The sequence below is a fragment of the Acomys russatus genome, chromosome 20, assembly GCF_903995435.1.
Source record: "Acomys russatus chromosome 20, mAcoRus1.1, whole genome shotgun sequence".
Classification (NCBI taxonomy): domain Eukaryota; kingdom Metazoa; phylum Chordata; class Mammalia; order Rodentia; family Muridae; genus Acomys; species Acomys russatus.
In genome coordinates, this window is record NC_067156.1 from 60646070 (window position 1) to 60662751 (window position 16682).

The 16682-nt window shown below is 49.8% G+C and overlaps 1 protein-coding gene across 2 annotated transcripts in view; it reads left to right on the forward strand.

Moving 5' to 3' along the window:
- Positions 1-16682, forward strand: part of Myo5b (myosin VB) — a 291060-nt gene that overhangs the window by 228273 nt on the left and 46105 nt on the right. For both annotated transcript variants that reach the window (XM_051163654.1, XM_051163655.1), the window contains exons 18-22: positions 696-807; positions 3517-3728; positions 5311-5467; positions 6156-6395; positions 13260-13493. In XM_051163654.1, the coding sequence (XP_051019611.1) occupies positions 696-807; positions 3517-3728; positions 5311-5467; positions 6156-6395; positions 13260-13493 (955 nt within the window). The remainder of the gene's footprint in view (positions 1-695; positions 808-3516; positions 3729-5310; positions 5468-6155; positions 6396-13259; positions 13494-16682) is intronic.

A 16682-nucleotide genomic window follows, 5' to 3' on the forward strand; every position in this document is an offset into this window, starting at 1 on the left:
CAGTAGTGGGTATGTGTTTCCTTTGGTAGAGCAGGCCTTAAATCCAATCAGAAAGCAATTACTCAGCCCCATTGACATTCGTGCCACTATTATACCTGCGGGCACATTGTATTTCTTTATAATTTTTTATCAGCAAATCTTTGGCTTGTGTACCTGTTTTACATACCCATGTCCTTGGGACCAGTAAACACTTACCATGTGAGAAGGAGTCTGGAGTGGGATGTGTCTAAGATGACCTTTTCTTCTGTCTCAAACCAAGAGCAATGATCTACGGAATCAAGGTGGATATCCTTACATTCTTGCATTATGGTGGGGACACCTATATTCTTGCATCCTTTTCGGCATTTAAAAATGTGTTTACAAAGACCATTGTGAGTTCTCAAAGACAAAAACTAAACCGCATGGACAAAGCTTTGTCTAGGTGAGGTACCCACATTCTTCAGTGGTGGCAGCAGGAGAGAGGGCTCCGTGGCTGTGGACAGATGGAGGCCCTGACTCTGTGGGGGATACCTCTCAGACACACAGTTTACCCAGCTTCAGGAATCCCGATGTGCTGGCATCCCTAGTGGGGTATGGAAAGGACAGCGCTCCCCTGGGGCTGATCTGAAGCTCTCACAATAACTTTGTACAGTAGCCCTGACTCCATCAGACAGGATCCGAGGTCACCTTCTGATCCGCCTTGGCTTTCCCTCCAGGTGGACCTACCCTGACTTCTTCAACCGGTATCGGGTGTTGATGAAGAAGAGAGAGCTTGCCAACACCGACAAGAAGAGTATCTGCAAGTCTGTCCTAGAAAGTCTCATCAAGGTGAGCCAGTCATAGGAGTGTGTAGACCAAAAGCCCCAATAGCGGAGGGCAAGGGTGGGGCTACTTACAGCATTGTCTTCTTCCCTGTAAAACTACCTAAAATATTAAGCCATTTCCTGAAACAGTGACTGGCCTAAGAGAGTCCCCTCCCCCACCCTAGAGTGCCCCCTGGCTTCCCACATCTCAGCACCCAGGGAGTGCAGATCACTAGGGTACGTATGGAGGTGCCTCCTGTCTACTGCTGCTGTTATCTCAACATCTCTGACCTCTCCAAACTGGGGTACCCAGTGGAGTTCTGACCTTTAGCCAGCGTCAGCTTGTTATAAATAAAGTAACGGATTCTCAGGCCTTTGAAAAATTGTTTTAAATGAAACAACCCCAAAAATCACATTTTGAGACTGGAAAAACTGGAAAGCCAGAACCATGAGGAGCGAGCCCTTAAATATTTCAGTAGTTTCCAGAGCGTTCCGGAGATACAGCAGAATCTAACATTCTGGGTCTCCGTAAAATGTTAAATCATAGAAAATATCTTTTAGGAGGTGGATAAAAATTAAATATGTATTTGCAAACTAACTAGCACTAGGATGGTGCTTAGAGGGTTGGCAGTGTGGTTAAGTTAACTGAAGGTTGTGCTTGCTTGATAGGACTCTAGTTACCTATGATTTTGAGGTGGTCCATCTATCACTGTACATGTTTTGATATCTCATTTTTCATGGGTTAGGAAAATGTGTTCAAGGTTAGCTGAATTTAGTTACTGTATAGCACCGGGAGTGCCTTGCTGGTGTCAAGGGCTGGCCTCATGCTGTGTGTGCCCCAAGCCTGTGAGTAGCTTCTGTGACCACATGACCACCTTTCACTTTGTCCAAGGTCATAGTTCATCCTTACCTGAATGCCTCCATGGTTATTAGCAGAACCTTCCATGCACAGATGAGGAAAATGAAGCATAGGAAATGCCAATGAACTGCCTAGGGTTTCACAGGCAGTCTAATGTGCGGTGTTCCCTTATTTGGAGTGGCTGGTTAGGGCCACTGTGCACAGTTGTTTCTCTTGGAAATAGACTGCTCACTTGTGTTTCAAGACTTCCCTGGAGGTATTGAATTTCTTCATCGTTTCCCCCCATTCCTCAAGCCATGTCTTTTAGATACAGCATTCCCACTGAGTAGGGCTTTGGCTGAGCCACACATTAGCCTTGAAGACCACATGCCTGGTCCTTCCCTCACCAGAGTGCTCTGTGTACTTAGGTCAGAAGAGAGACAGAGATGAAGACAACTGTAGGCTGAGCCGCTGCTTACAGGCCCACTTCTGTGAGGACAGGCTGTTTGTGGGTAGATGCCTCATTAGGCCACTTCTGGGGCTAGTAAGAGGGGAGATGGGTATTCTGGCGGATTCATCCCCTTGAGGTCTCTTAGAATGCCTTCTCATCCTATCTCACGTGGCTCGTCCTGTGCTAAGTACACACTGAGTTGCTTCTTTGCTCCAGTCAGAGTGTCCAGAGAGAAGGGTATAAAATGCCCCACGGACCTGTCCGCAAGAGGTACTTTCTCAACCGAGGTACTTCCCTCCAGATAATCCTAGCTTGAGTTAAGTTGACAGAAACCAGCCACCGTAGTGTATGACGGGACTTGGCTCCTCCCTGCCTATGGTCTTCATGCCAACACACACACTGAGAGTTATTTGCAAAGAAGTTTCAGCCATCACTGGTCTGCTCTTCCTGGCTCATGCCCAGTGCCCTCCTGGGTCATCTCTCCCTATTCATTGGGGTGAACACAAGGAAGGGCAACTAATTTTAATATCAGAAGTATAACTAAGACAGCGTTTACATATTTGAAAAAAGTTGATAGTAGAGTTTTATCTGAGTGTTATTTGCGACCTATAATTTTGTGTACATGTCCGTGGTCATTTAAGTTATTGCCAAATGTTTGTCAGACCAGGTCACAGCTTCCACAAAGGCCCTGAACCCATCCGTGGCTACCATCCCAATTTTGTGTCATATCCCATAAAGCCTTTGGTGGCCGGTTCCCTCCGAAACTCACCTTCAGTTCCTTGTATAGACCCCGTCTGCCTCTTGGCACCACATGACAGTGACATCTGCTCCACTCTTCTAGAATTCTCCTCTATTCTCCTGTATTCTCACAGCTTCCGTGGCTGCCTTCTTTGGCTCACACAGACCTTTACCCACCTCCACAGGCATAATTGCCTAAACTAGTGGATCTCAACCTGTGGGTCGCGACCCTTTGGAAGGTCACATACTGATACCCTGAATATCAGATATTTACATTGCGGATCATACTGTAGCAATATTGCAATTATAAAATAACAATGAAGATAATTTACCTGTTAGGGATCCACAACAGCATGAGGAACTATAGTAAAGGGTCGCAGCATTAGGAAGGGTAAAAACCACTGGCCTAGAACAGTTTTTGAATATTGCCAGGTCTTCTTGCTAATCCTCCCAACTTCTTAAAACAAAGTCTCCTGTTTACTTTTCTGCCTTCCCCCATGGTGGTGGGTATTTGAGAGCAGGTATCTCTTTAATGGCCACATCCTGGGTCTGTCCCATTGTGAAGACTCAAGTCCGTTTAATGGACACTGAGAATCTAGGAGCGCCTACTGGGGCAAGGGCAGAGGGTACCCGTGCAGTCTGGCGAGGGAAGACGTGTTCTCTGCGTAGTTCGCTAACCAAGCAGTCTCCCTCCCGACCTTGTAAAGGATCCAGACAAGTTCCAGTTTGGTCGCACCAAGATCTTCTTCCGGGCAGGCCAGGTGGCATACCTGGAGAAGCTTCGGGCAGACAAGTTCCGGGAAGCTACCATCATGATCCAGAAGACGGTCAGGGGCTGGCTGCAGAAAGTGAAGTATCGTCGGCTGAAGGCAGCGACTTTAACCCTGCAGAGGTTCTGCAGAGGGTACCTAGCCCGCAGGTGAGCCATGACGGAGACATCCGGGCCAGCAGGAAGGGGAGGGCCTCTTTGTCTGGAATTACAGCGGTTCCTCTTGGGCCATCTGCTTCCTGCATCCCTGCGATGTTCTTCTTGCTTCAGGGAGCAGACCTAGTTCATGCGTCTAATGATATCCCACCCTAACCCCAGGCCACCAACACTAACCTAGTACCATCTGATTTGGGTATAAGTCAACCATTTGTCCTTTGGCCCGAACCCCAAAGTTAAAATAATGTCTTTTAGAAAGAAAGAGGTGAAGCTAGTTAACTCGAATGTAGCCTCCTTATTTAAAAATCCTTTGAATTCCAGTTGGAGCTGGAAAGGAGCTCACCATAGGCTACTTACTCACACAGGCAGGGGTGACTCATGTTGCGTCACCTCTGTACAGTCAACACACACTTCAGTACAGAAGTTGTGGGGATGAAAAGATGGCAGGATCAACTCCGAGCCGGTCCTCGCAATACCTGCCCACTAATTCCACCATCATTCCTTGTCCCTCACTGGAGAGGGTACCAACTTGGGTTTCCTGGTGGTGACAATGCAACAGCCTGCTACATTCTCCCAACGGGGGGCATGTGATCCATGGACTTAGGCCCTGTATGAAGAAAGGGCAGAGAGATAGACTAGGGAACCCTGAACCTCAGCACATAGATTCTGGCTGGAGAGCACTTCCTTCCCCAGGACGGTGTGAATGGATTAGTAGGTCCTCCCCAGCAGTCGCCATTGTGCTCCTCCGTGAGCCTTTGCAGTGAACTTGGCGAGTTCCCAAGAAGGGTAGGAAGTACCCATCTGGCGCGCTCTTGCTGAGTGGGTGGAGGGCAAAAAGGAGAGAGTGGGAAGTTTAGGGGAAATAAGAAAACTGGGAAGGATCACTGCTGCCTGGGGAGGTTTTGGGGGTTTTTTGTTTTGTTTTGGTCTGGTTTGGTTTGGTTTTTGTTTTTGTTTCTTTTTATTCAGCAAACACTTGCTCTATTCCAGCACTGCCAGCTTCTGAACTAGATGCAGGAGTGCAGAATGTTTGAAGTATCTCCGAGCTTGTGGAGACACAGAGGGACAGACAGCAATACGATCCCATAGGAATGGGAGACACTGAGCTAGAGAGATGGCTCAGCGGTTAAGCACACTGGCTTGTCTTCCAGAGGACCCGGGTTCAATTCCCAGCACCCACTGGGCAACCCACACTTATCTGTAACTCCAATTTCAGGCCATCTGACACCCTCATGCAGACATAAATGCAGGCAAAACACCAATGAACATAAAATGTAAAAAGAAGGGAGGGAGGGAGATGCTGAGGGTGCAATCAAAGGATGCCTGATAAGAGAAACAGTCTGGTGTGAGGGTCTGACACTGGTGGAAAGACCTGACAGACCATAGGGGGGAATATGACTCTGCTGCTTAGAGCCCTGTGCACAGTTCCTAAGGCATTGCTGCACTTGGAGAAGGTGACATGGGTCAGTCTAAGAGGGCCCAACTAGGGCCACAGAGGGAAGGGCTTCATGAATAGCTCAGCTAGCCAGCTGGCATTTCCTGAAACCTCCTGTGCTCTTGCACCGCTACCCCACAGGCTGGCCGAGCACCTGCGGAGAACCCGTGCCGCCATAGTGTTCCAGAAACAGTACCGCATGCAGAGGGCCCGCCTGGCCTACCGCAGGGCCTGCCGGGCAGCGGTCATCATCCAGTCCTTCACGCGGGCCATGTTTGTGCGCAGAAACTACCGCCAGGTGAGCATCTCACTTCACCTCCTGGCTCCCCTGTATCAGGGCCACACTGCCTCTTTCTAGTGGAATAATTACTAGGCGTCCCAAAATGTTAAGCTTCTTAAGCTGTGGTTCCCGTTGTCTTAGTCAGTGTTTTGTTGTTAGTGTTTTTATTGACCAAGGCAACTCTTAAATAGAAAAACATTTCATTGGGGCTGGCTTACAGTTTCAAAAATTTAGTCCGTTATCACTGCGGGAAGCATGGCAGCATGCAGGCAGACAGAGCTGGAGGAGCCTAGAGTTCTGCATCTTGGTCTGCAGGCAGCAAGGAGACTGTGTTCCACATTGGGCATAGCTTGAGCATATAAGAGAGCTCAAAGCCTGCCGCCACAATGACACATTTCCTCCAACAAGGCCACGTCTCCTAATACTGCCACTCCCTATGGGCCAAGCATTCACACACATGAGTCTATAGGGGGCTACTCAAACCACCACAACTAGCTAGTAGAATAAAGGTAGAAGCAAGCATTTGGTAGCCGCTCCCCTGTGGACGCGTGATCTATAGAACCTAGCTAAAACTTTCCATCAAACCCTCAGTGTTCTGTCTCCTAACCCAAGGCCAGCCCAGCTTTCTTCCCAGTTGATTGCAGAAGCTGCACCTGTCCCCACCCTGCAGAGCAAACCAACAGGCTGTTTGTGCTTGTCCTCACAGGTCCTCAAGGAGTACAAAGCCACCGTCATCCAGAAGTACGCCCGGGGCTGGATGGCACGTAGACATTTCCAGCAGCAGCGAGAGGCAGCTATTGTCATCCAGTGTGCCTTCCGGAGGCTAAAGGCCAAACGGGAGCTGAAGGCCCTCAAAATCGAGGCCCGCTCTGCTGAGCATCTGAAGCGCCTCAATGTGGGCATGGAGAATAAAGTTGTCCAGCTGCAGCGGAAGATCGATGACCAGGTCAGTGGTGGGAGAGTCCAACCCATGTTGTTGAGGCTTATGGAATACTGGAACATGCTTAAGGGGGACCCCCAAGCTTTCTCAGGGAACTGCAGGAACCCAGAGACCTCGGGAGGTATTGCCCAGCCGGTAGGAGTCAAATAGTGTCGCTCCCCAACAGAGATGCCAGACTCTAATCTCCAGGATCTGTAGATTTGCTCCCTTACACACCAAAAGAGGCTTTGCCAGAATGCATGAGTTAAGGGTGCCTGGATAGGAAGATGACCTTGGGCTGTCCAGGTAGACCCCTGTGAGAACACAGGGTGCCCATAAGAGGAAAGCTGCAGACAGATCAAGTGGCAGGATCCACAGGCTATAGATTCAAGCTACAGTTAACAGTGGGAGCTTCTCCCCTAGAGTGTCCAAAGGACCAGAGTCCTGCTGGCCACTTTTAGAACTTCCTCCCAGAACTATAGAATAGTAGCTTATGTTGTTCTGAGCCACCAAGTCCATGGAACTTTTTCTGGCAGCAATAGGAAATTGATAGCCCAGAGTCCTGCGGCCCTGCCCCTGCAGAGGCTGCTTGGTACAGCTAAAGCCATACCCAGTGTTTCATAAATCTCCCTGTGTACCCACCCACATTGTGCTCCCTGTGGCTTGTGTATGACAGTCCCCATGGGGTAAATGTTAGCATCCTGCCTGGTATGACATTGGTATTGCATTGTTTAAGCTTTTAACTCTGTCTTCCCTCCCTAGCCACCTTCACACATCAACCAATGAACTAAGCAATGAGTTGATTTAATGATAAAGCCCTCTGTGGGTGGAGTTCTGTGAAAGGGATCTGAGACAAGCATAGGATACTGGCTCTTTATTTGAGGTCGAGTATAAGTTGGAAATAGGTTCACACCAGTCAGGTGGTGCAAGTATCCCTTCCTCCATACCCCCAGTAGAGCTGTGTTTGGTGCTGGATTATGTCAGATATTCTGTTATGTTCCAGATGGGGCGGGGCATGGCCTGGGTTGGATGCTGCATGACAGGAATAAATCTTAGTACCAGGGAGATTTTGAGGCTTCTCATAATCTCACTGCAGGAAAATAGGCAAGTCATTTTGTTGTTTGGGGTTTGTTTGTTTGTTTTTAAGATATCCTCATATAGCACAGACTACAGCTCCATTTATACTACTGTGATTTTTTTTTAAGCACTCCAAAGCTTGTGCTGGGTGTATAATGTTCACTCATTTATGAGCCATACAGTAGATGGTCCTCACATGACTTAGTGAGTCATTTTGAAGGATGGTGGGTTGGGGACATTTTGGCAAAGTGTTAAAATCTGAATTGCACCACAGGTCTCATCCCACAGCTAGCATGAAGAAGGTGCTAGCATTTTAGCCCCTAATGTCACCAGTGAGCTGGTCCTGTTCTGTGTGCTGTTACTACTGAGCTGTGCTCCCTGTGAGCTGGTCCTGTCCTGTGTGCTGTAACTACTGAGTTGGGCTCCCAGAGAGGAAAGGAGACTCACTGCAACAGGGCTCTGGTTGTGTCAAAGTGACCACAGGACTTCCAGGCTTCCAAAAAGCCAGAAAAGGAAGGATACAAGGAGCATATTGTGTGGGTTTGAGGAAAAGAAAAACTTGGCACTAGGGCCACCAGCCGTGGCTGTGGAGGTCACTTGATCGTAATGCACCCATTCTGTACTAGGCATTTTCAGTGCTTCTCATAACCTCAGGGCAGGAAAATAGGTGAGTTGTTTTGTTTTGTTTGTTTTTGTGTTTTGTTTAGTTTTTTTTCTTTGTAGTAGTAGCAATATTTTTAAAGATAGATTCTCATGTAGTCCAGGCTAGCCTGCAGTGCCATTGGCAGCCAAGAACAAACCGGAACCTGTGATCTTTCTGTCTCTACCACCCACGTGGTAAGCTACCAGGCTCCTTCGGTTCCTGATGCAAGACAAACACTCTGCCAACTGAGTCTCATTCCCAGTAAAATGAACCATGTTTTAAGCTAAGTAACTGTCCTACACGTGAGCCCCAGTGTGGAAACAGCTGGCAATGGGACACTTTGCTTTCCTGCCCTGGGCAAAGGCCAAACTTCTGGGAAGAGCCAGTGCCCCAGGGTATGTGCTCTCTGGGAGTTGACCAGAGTGCTGGCTAAGATGCTGTCCCAGTCAGGGTCTCTATTGCTATAGTGAAACACCATGACCAAAAAGCAGGTTGAGGAAGAAAGGGTTTATTTGGTTTATACTTCTACATCGCTGTTCATCACCAAAGGAAGTCAGGACAGGAACTCAAACAGGGCAGGAACCTGGAGGCAGGAGCTGATGCAGGGGCCATGGAGGAGTGCTGCTTACTGGCTTGATCCCCATGGCTTGCTCAGCCTGCTTTCTTATAGAACCCAGGACCACCAGCCCAGGGATGGCACCATCCATGATGGACTGGGTTCTCCCCATTGGTCACTAATTGAGAAAACACCTTACAGCTGGGTTTCATGGAGGCATTTCCTCAACTGAGGCTCCTTCCTCTCTGATGGCTCTTGTATCAAGTTTGTACACAAAACAAGCCAATACAGTGGTGCTCAGTGTGAAAAGACAGCCCTCCCAGTGCATGCCGGGGATGTTCAGTCCCTATCATGGTGAGCCCGTGGTGATACAGCAAGTCAGGGAGGCAGGGCAGAAGAGGTGAGCTAAAACACAGAGCCCCACAGTATCCACTGTCAGGACTGTCAGTGCCAATGACCATTTCACAGTCAGTGTTCTAGACACGGTGTGGCCAGAAGGAAAAGGGTACTGAAACCGCTGTCCCTCCTAGGGTCAAGTGCTCCAGCCCTGGCTTCAGATAGGGCTCAGCACTGGCCTTGTTGCTGTGTGAAGTCAGCTCCAGAGGATGAAAATAATATAGTATTTCACACCCCACGCGCTTCAGCTGGAGAGAGAAGCAGATCGGAAAGGCCTATTTTTAAATGAAGCCTTTGCCTTAAGCTTCCTGCTTGGCAAACATCTGTGGGCAGTGGCAGATGTTGTCAGCCTGGGCAAGTCTCCCTGTACGCAGCGGGCAATCAGGGGACACATGAGATCGTTCTCACACTGTTTCCCGTGTGGCTCTCATGCCAGGCACTATTCCCATACATTAACCCCTTGCTCTTCACCACACCGTGGGATGAGTATTACTGTCATCCCCATTTTCAAAATGTGTACGCTAAGGGCACAGAGGGGTAGGTAACCTACCAAAAGGCACGCTGTTGGAAGGACCCTGCTGTTAGAGGTTGCAGTCCTCCCTGTCTGGAGAGCTGTTCTGAGCTTGGCATTAGGTGTAGGACCCCCTCTCCCCAGCAGGACCTCAGGCTCTCTGCCTGACTCCATCTGGAGAGTGTCTTTAGACATAGATGCCCGTAACCACATTTGATACATGGCCCCTGACACAGCTCCCTGCGAGATAGATCTTCCCTCCATGTGCCTATAGGATAATTAGGTACTGTGTTCCCATTCATATGATGGGAGCATGCTGCCAGATGTAAAACAAGCATCCTTAAAGTGCCCAGTTCCAACCTATTATGAGCACCTGTCCTGGAAGCCCCGCCCATTCCCCCAAGGGCTGTGTACCCTTTGTTCTCCCTGAGTAAAGTTGAACTGGCTCCTGAAGTGGTTCCCGGAGTGTTTGATCTCTGTCATGCTTACGGCCTTCCGAGCCCTGGGCCTCATCTTCTGCTCCTCCTGCCTTGGTCGGCTGATAGCCAGCAGGCTCCCTGCCCCCCAAGGAAGCCGAGAACCACAGCACACAGCCACTGAGTAGCCTGGCTGGTATGGAGGCACAGAAGGCTGCTTTTAGGCAGGTTTTGCCACCTCGGGCTCGGTATCTACATCACCGCCCAGTAGGGTGCTCTTGGGACAGGTAAGGAGTGCTCTTCAGTCCAGATTCTCAAGCATCGGTTTTGGGTCATGCACATAGAAGCATCACACCCTTGGGACTGGTGAGCATCGTGTGGCAGCTGTGGTGGGAGGAGCATGAGCCCACATCACCATGGGCACTGGAGATCTCTCAGTAAGCAGACCAGCTCTCGGGGAGTGAACTGAGTGTCTTTCCCCTGTGATTCCTGGAGCTAATCTAGACAGCTGCTCTCTTCAGAGACTTTAAGCCAGAAGGAAATGATATACATTGCCAGAGACACCGGCCACAAAGCATCCCAAGTCACTTGTCAGAGTAGTAGTGTGACATAGGAGGCAAGAGAAAGTATTCACACTAATAGACAAAACCAAGGAAGATGAGCACCCCAAGTTCATGTCTTAAGGCTTGAGGACCCCCAGCTGCAGAGAGCCGACTCCATTTGACACCAAGCTTGTGTGTAATCAACAGACTAGTGGATCACATGGGAGTCCCTCAGAAATTGGGTGATCAGAAACCGGAGCTGTCCTTGGTGCTAACACACTTCTCTCTCTCTCTCTCTCTCTCTCTCTCTCTCTCTCTCTCTCTCTCTCTCTCTCTCTCTCTCGTTTGTTTGTTTTTTGGTCTCTGATGTCATAAGCCACCTCCTTCATGATGTCCTTCATAGTACCCTTCAGCAGCAGAAACAGGGACAATCCAAGAAACTGTCCTACAGTGTCCCTCATGTTAGCCTCTAGTATGACATAGTTCAACCAAACTGATGGAGTCCATGAACTTGGCCAGTGTGGTAGACTGACAGGGCCAGATTTTCAGTTACTTGTAATGGAAGTCAATGTTCTTAGGCCCTTGTAAATATGAGGCTGTGTTTAAATATTTTTATCTGAAAAAAAAAATATAGCCCAAGTCAATAGTTCAGTTGGTGGTCTTTAAATCAGTTTGATTCGGCATAGTGAATAGCCACTCAGTAAATGTTATATTAGCCCATAGTGTGTGACTCTCAGGGGCAGCCATATATGTTAGAAAAACAGCCTGCAAACAGTTACAGCTTTGGGATCTCTCCATGCCCCAATTTTCTTCACTGCCGTGAACTACGCAGGGGCCTATCCTTCACCCTTACTGCAGGTGATGTCTGATAGGCATGAATGAGGTGCCGTGCTTAGCCAAAGTGAGCACTCATGTGCCATGGGCTGTGTTGACTTCACAATTCTTGCAGTGATTCTTCCTACACCAGCTTAAGTCTGACTGGAACCACAATTAAGTCTGGCTGTGTGGCTCCTATGACTAAGATACAAAACATACAGCCACAGGAGGGGTTGTTTGAATGACAAGGATGGTGAGTGGGAGTTGGGGCTGGCAAAAGCAGAGACTTCTGTGGAGTAGCCTGAGGGACTCCGAGGAGACCCAGGCCAGGGAGACTTCCTGACTGTGTGGGATGTACCAGATAAGAACTTTGTTCCCTGCCTCTCAGTAATGACCTAGGATGGGAATCTCTCTTGTCTCTAGTTTCTATGGGAAGGAGTGGGCCACAGAAAAGTGGGGGTGGCAGGATCAAACACACAGAGAGCCAAGGATGAGGTGAGCTCAGGCACAGGTCTGTCAGCTTCAGGCACCTTCTCTCCAGTGTGTGAGTCTGCTCTCTGTTAGCGCCAGGATCTGGAAAGCTGGTCCTTCTGGAAACATCAGCATCCCTGACTGTATCTGACCATAGCAGGGTGAGGTGTACCTGCATCCCCTGCCTCCACCGCTTTGTGTGCCTCTCCTCAAACTGCAACCAGCCCCATCTAGGGACTTCCTCAGCCACCTCCTTACCCTTGTCAGTATGGCTAAGGTCATACCATTGAGAGCTGACAACTGATCTCAGCTTACTCACATCCCAGAGCAGAGATGAGGAACAGAGGGCAGCTAGCCAAGCCTGCCTTCCACATGTGGAGAGGCCCTCTGCCTCCAGTGTAGGCCCAGACCCTGATGAATGATCCACATGCATGTTGGTCTTTCTAAATAGATGCTAAGCAATTGGATTTCTTCATGCTCCAGGTGAGGCTGACAGCAAGACCACATGTAGAGAGAAGCCGGCTGTACCTAGGACTTGCAGAGAGTGTGGGGAATCTTGCACACAAGGAATGCACTGATTGCGTGCTCAAACATGACACTGTGAGCTGTGCGCTGCTATGTGGGTGGCCAACAGCTTTTTCTTTGAGAGTTCCTGTGAGGTTCAGTTTGTGAATTAGTCATCGATTCCTGGTTCCCTGGCTTATTGGCATTTTAGCTGATGGCTCTGTCCTACTTGGAGTCCCTGTGGAACACAGCAGGAACAATCAGTGAGTGCAGTGTACCTGCCGACTCGGAGAGCTCTCCTTCCCCTACTCCTCTTCTCCCTGCTGGCCACTCTGCCTCACACCCTCTCAGTCCTCCCGGGCCTTTACTTCTGCCCATCATTGGCACTGAGCTTGATCCTGAAGTGGGTTCTCAGGGCCTGGTGCACACATGAGGTGGCTGATGATTGGGTACACAGTCTGTAGCTGTTGTCAGACTCTGGTGAGAATTGTGTGCTGTGCGCCATGCTGACAGGTGGTAAGAGAGACCCTGGGACCCCCTTGGATGGCCTCCTTGAAAGGGTGCTGAAGGGGTCCTTTGTCTCAAAGGGAGGGTTGGGTTACAGTTCTTTGTGCCAGTAAGCCTACAGCTAGAAGGGCTTGATGTGAACAGGTGGGCAATCCTGAGAGGCCAAAACTGCAGATCCAAGGAGCTGGCGCCATTGTTCCTGCAGCCAGCCCACCTACTCTGAGTACTGACATGCTTTCCTTGGACTGTTTCAGTGTCCGCACTGCTGTTTGTGTCTCCCTGTACTTCACGTTAGAAGGCTAAACTGTTAGGGAAATGGCACATGGGGTGATGCCGAGGTTTAATTCTGCCCTAGACGTCTTTTTCTGGTGGCTTTCATGCTTTTTCCTGGCTTGACAACCATCTCTTTTTCTTTATTCCTCCTCTTCCCCATCTGCTGGCGCTCTCTGCAGAACAAGGAGTTCAAGACTCTGTCCGAGCAGTTGTCTGCGGTCACCTCCACACATGCCATGGAGGTGGAGAAGCTGAAGAGGGAGCTGGCCCACTACCAGCAGCACCAGGAGGCCGAGAGCAGCCTGCAGCTGCAGGAGGAGGTGCAGAGCCTGCGCACCGAACTGCAGAAGGCTCAGTCGGAGCGCAAGGTCCTGGAGGATGCTCACCACAGGGAGAATGGCGAGCTGAGAAAGGTATGCCCAGCCTGGAGGGCTGGAGGGGCGGGGCTGCTGAAGGTGGTAGGTGGAGCGCCTGTTGGAAACGCCCTCCCGCTGCCAAGCTTCCCTGATTTCCAGGGCTTGTGTCCACAGAATGGCCCACTGCTACCCTGCTTCGCTTCATAAAATGGCCATGCTTCTAGGTCTAACAACACGTGTCTGATCCCTGAGCAAGTTTTGATTGAGCAAGCGGCTGCCTTTAGCTAAGCATTGTGACATCCCTTGGGAGAGTAAATTGTGACTGTCCTTGCTCCTCTTACTTAAAGCCTAGTAGAGTCAGTTCCCAGGTCAGCTCCACGGGTATCGTCCTTAGTGAGAGAGGTGACAGGTGCTAAGTGCCCCCAGGGCTTCAGCAGCCTGTATCCACCTCTCTCTTTCCCACCAGGAAACCCTGTTGTTGTGGGGGAGATTGCCTGCTCTGCTGGCTGTAGCCCAACTTCCTCACTCTAGTTTGTAAGGCTTGCTCTCTCTGCCCATGAAATGGGACTTCCTGGGCTTGCTTCCACTTTCCTGACATTCAGCTACAAAGAGGCTCTTCTGAACTCCCAAGATCACTCTTCCAACTAGAAAAAGTCCCACAGTGCCACTGGAGGGCTGTCTATGGGTTGACAACGCCTCTGTCCTCTCCCCCATCTCTACTGTGACCTGACTAGAGGGAAGGTAGTGCTTTGCCCACATGTGCAGTATCTGTCCAGCTTATAGAGTCACGTGGATTGAGAACCTGGGGAAGGTGAGAGCCAGTGTTTGTCTATTGATGGAAGAAAAGCTCTGAAACTGGGACCGACAGTGCTGGCATACCTGGGGCAGATACAAAATTACTGGCCCTGACCTCTACCTATATTGTCAGGTGTGTGCAAGAGCCTCTACTGACCATAGTGCCCATGTGGAGGTGTGTGTGTGTACACATAAACACACATCTACAGATGGCCTTGTTCATCACTAAGGCTGCCTCTGGACTTGCACTGGCCAACACATGCAATTCTGTATGTTTTCTAACCGAATCAAAGGCCTCGGTCCCACTCTGTAGACTTTGCCTCTTCTGCTGCCCTGTTCCTTCCTCCTGGCTAAGGACTATGGACTCTCATTTGCCTTCCTGGTTTCCCACAGAAATTTTGAACTGGGGCCTCAGAGCATCTAAAATGGCTGGGTTTCCATCTAAAGGTAGGGAAGGGGTTTTTGTATGAAAACATCCTTGCTAGGATGAAACAGAAGAACAAAGACCATCCCACTCTCTTTTAAAAGTGCCTGTTGCCTAGGAGCCCGTTGGCCAAGGGGTTGAATAAAACTGGAGCTTGGAACCAGCAAGAACAAAATCCAGGGCACTACAAGAAAGGGATAGTAGGAGCGAAGACACCTGTTCCCCATACCATCGTTTGAGATGAGGTTTCGCTATCTACCCCTGGCTGGCCTCGAACTTGCTAGGGAGGACCAGGCTGTCCTCAAACTCACAGAGTTCTACCGGCCTTTGCCTCCTGAGTGCTGGGATAAAAAGCATGTGCCACTGTACCTGGCTAAGACCCTCTTCTCTAGCTCCAAACAAATACAGGCCTGTGTTAGCATCCCTCAAAAGACACTGGCATAAAACGAGCCATTACATGGGACGATCCACCCTTTCTAGGAAATGGGAGGCAGACATTCTCCATTCTCTAGGGTCTGTGAAGTCTTTTGTTCCAGTGGCTGGAGGATGGTCAAGGGACAGCTGCTCCTGGTTTCTATTCTGGTATCTGCCTAGCTGGTATTTAATATTTAGCAGAGGCGGTACCCAGCCTGCACAAATGCTGAATAATATGACAGTTGGCTTGCTTCTGGTCGTGTCCGGGGGCTTTCTCTGCGTTGAGTGAGATTGATGAAACCAGCAAAGCACAGGGACGGAGCCGGCGGCTGGTAGATGTTTAATTAATGGGTGTGATGTTTCTGTCAGCAGAAACTGCAAGTGCTGTATTGGAACTGGCGTGCCGGAACACTTGGCTGCCCTCTCCGATGGTTTTACCTGGCAGGCCACCTGGTGGTGCAGCCTTAGCCCTTAGGAGTCAGGAGTTCATCTCTGTGTCCACAGGGCATAGAGCTGCCCCTGTCACACCCCAGCCCATCATTTTATACTAAAGGAACATTACTGTGCCCTCTCCATAGAGAAGCCTCGCTAAGGCTCCTAACTTAGTCCCTTTGTAAAGCCTCAGCATCCCTCCCCAGCCGCCTTGGTGCAGCTGTGCTGTTTTGTATGACCTTGCTATCGGGAGGTGGCTGCTTCGGGCTGCCCTCGGCAATAGCTCCTAATTCAGATTGTGTGCTCTGCCAGTGACACAGAGCCCAGCTTGGTGCAAGGTTGCATTGGGAGGGAAAAAGTGACCCGCAGCCAGCTGTTTGGCCTTGAGGTGTCCTTGGCATGTTCAGGTGTCTAGTAGCCCCAGGCCCTGAGTGCTTGGGCTGGTGCATCAGACTGTATGTTGGTTCACTCATCAGTCACATCTGAAACCCTCTGCTGATGGGTTTCCTTGGCTGATTCCAGGGTATGGCCTTAGGCCTGGGATTTTGCTGAGTGGAAGCAGGGGTTCCTGTCTGGAGAGAGTACAGGGCTCTTGTGTGCTAAGTCTTCTCTTTTGGACCTGCTATACTCAGGGTTGCATTCAGCTCGATTTGTGGTTTCATGAAAAGGCTGGCCGCTATTAGAATGGGCTTTAACTCACCTCTGTGGGTGACAGGTCTTGCCACAAAATGATAGAAGCCATTGCCCTTCACTCAGCAGGTGTTTATTCGGTGTCTTGTGTTGTATGTGAGAGATCATTCTACACAGTGGGACAAAAATAATCTGCACAGGGGTCCCTCTCATTCTTAGGAAACAGAAAGCAGAGATAGGAGTCCTTCTGACATTATCCATCACACACTATAAAAGAAAGCAGAGGGGTGGTGGGGCATGGGGCATGTGTGACAGACAGAGGTGCCTCTCTAAGGAGGGTGAGCCACAGGGACTTCCGTAGTAATCAGCCAGGAGGAAAAGTGGACAAATGACTTGGCAGAGAGATGAGGATCAGACCGGGAAGCACTTGCTGACCTCAGAAACAGCTACAGCCAGTGAAACTACTAGATATAAGCAACTCTTTTGTTAGCGTTGGGGTTTCTGTAGGTTTGGGAATGCTGAAACACGTCTTCTGGGCTATCTTGGAGATG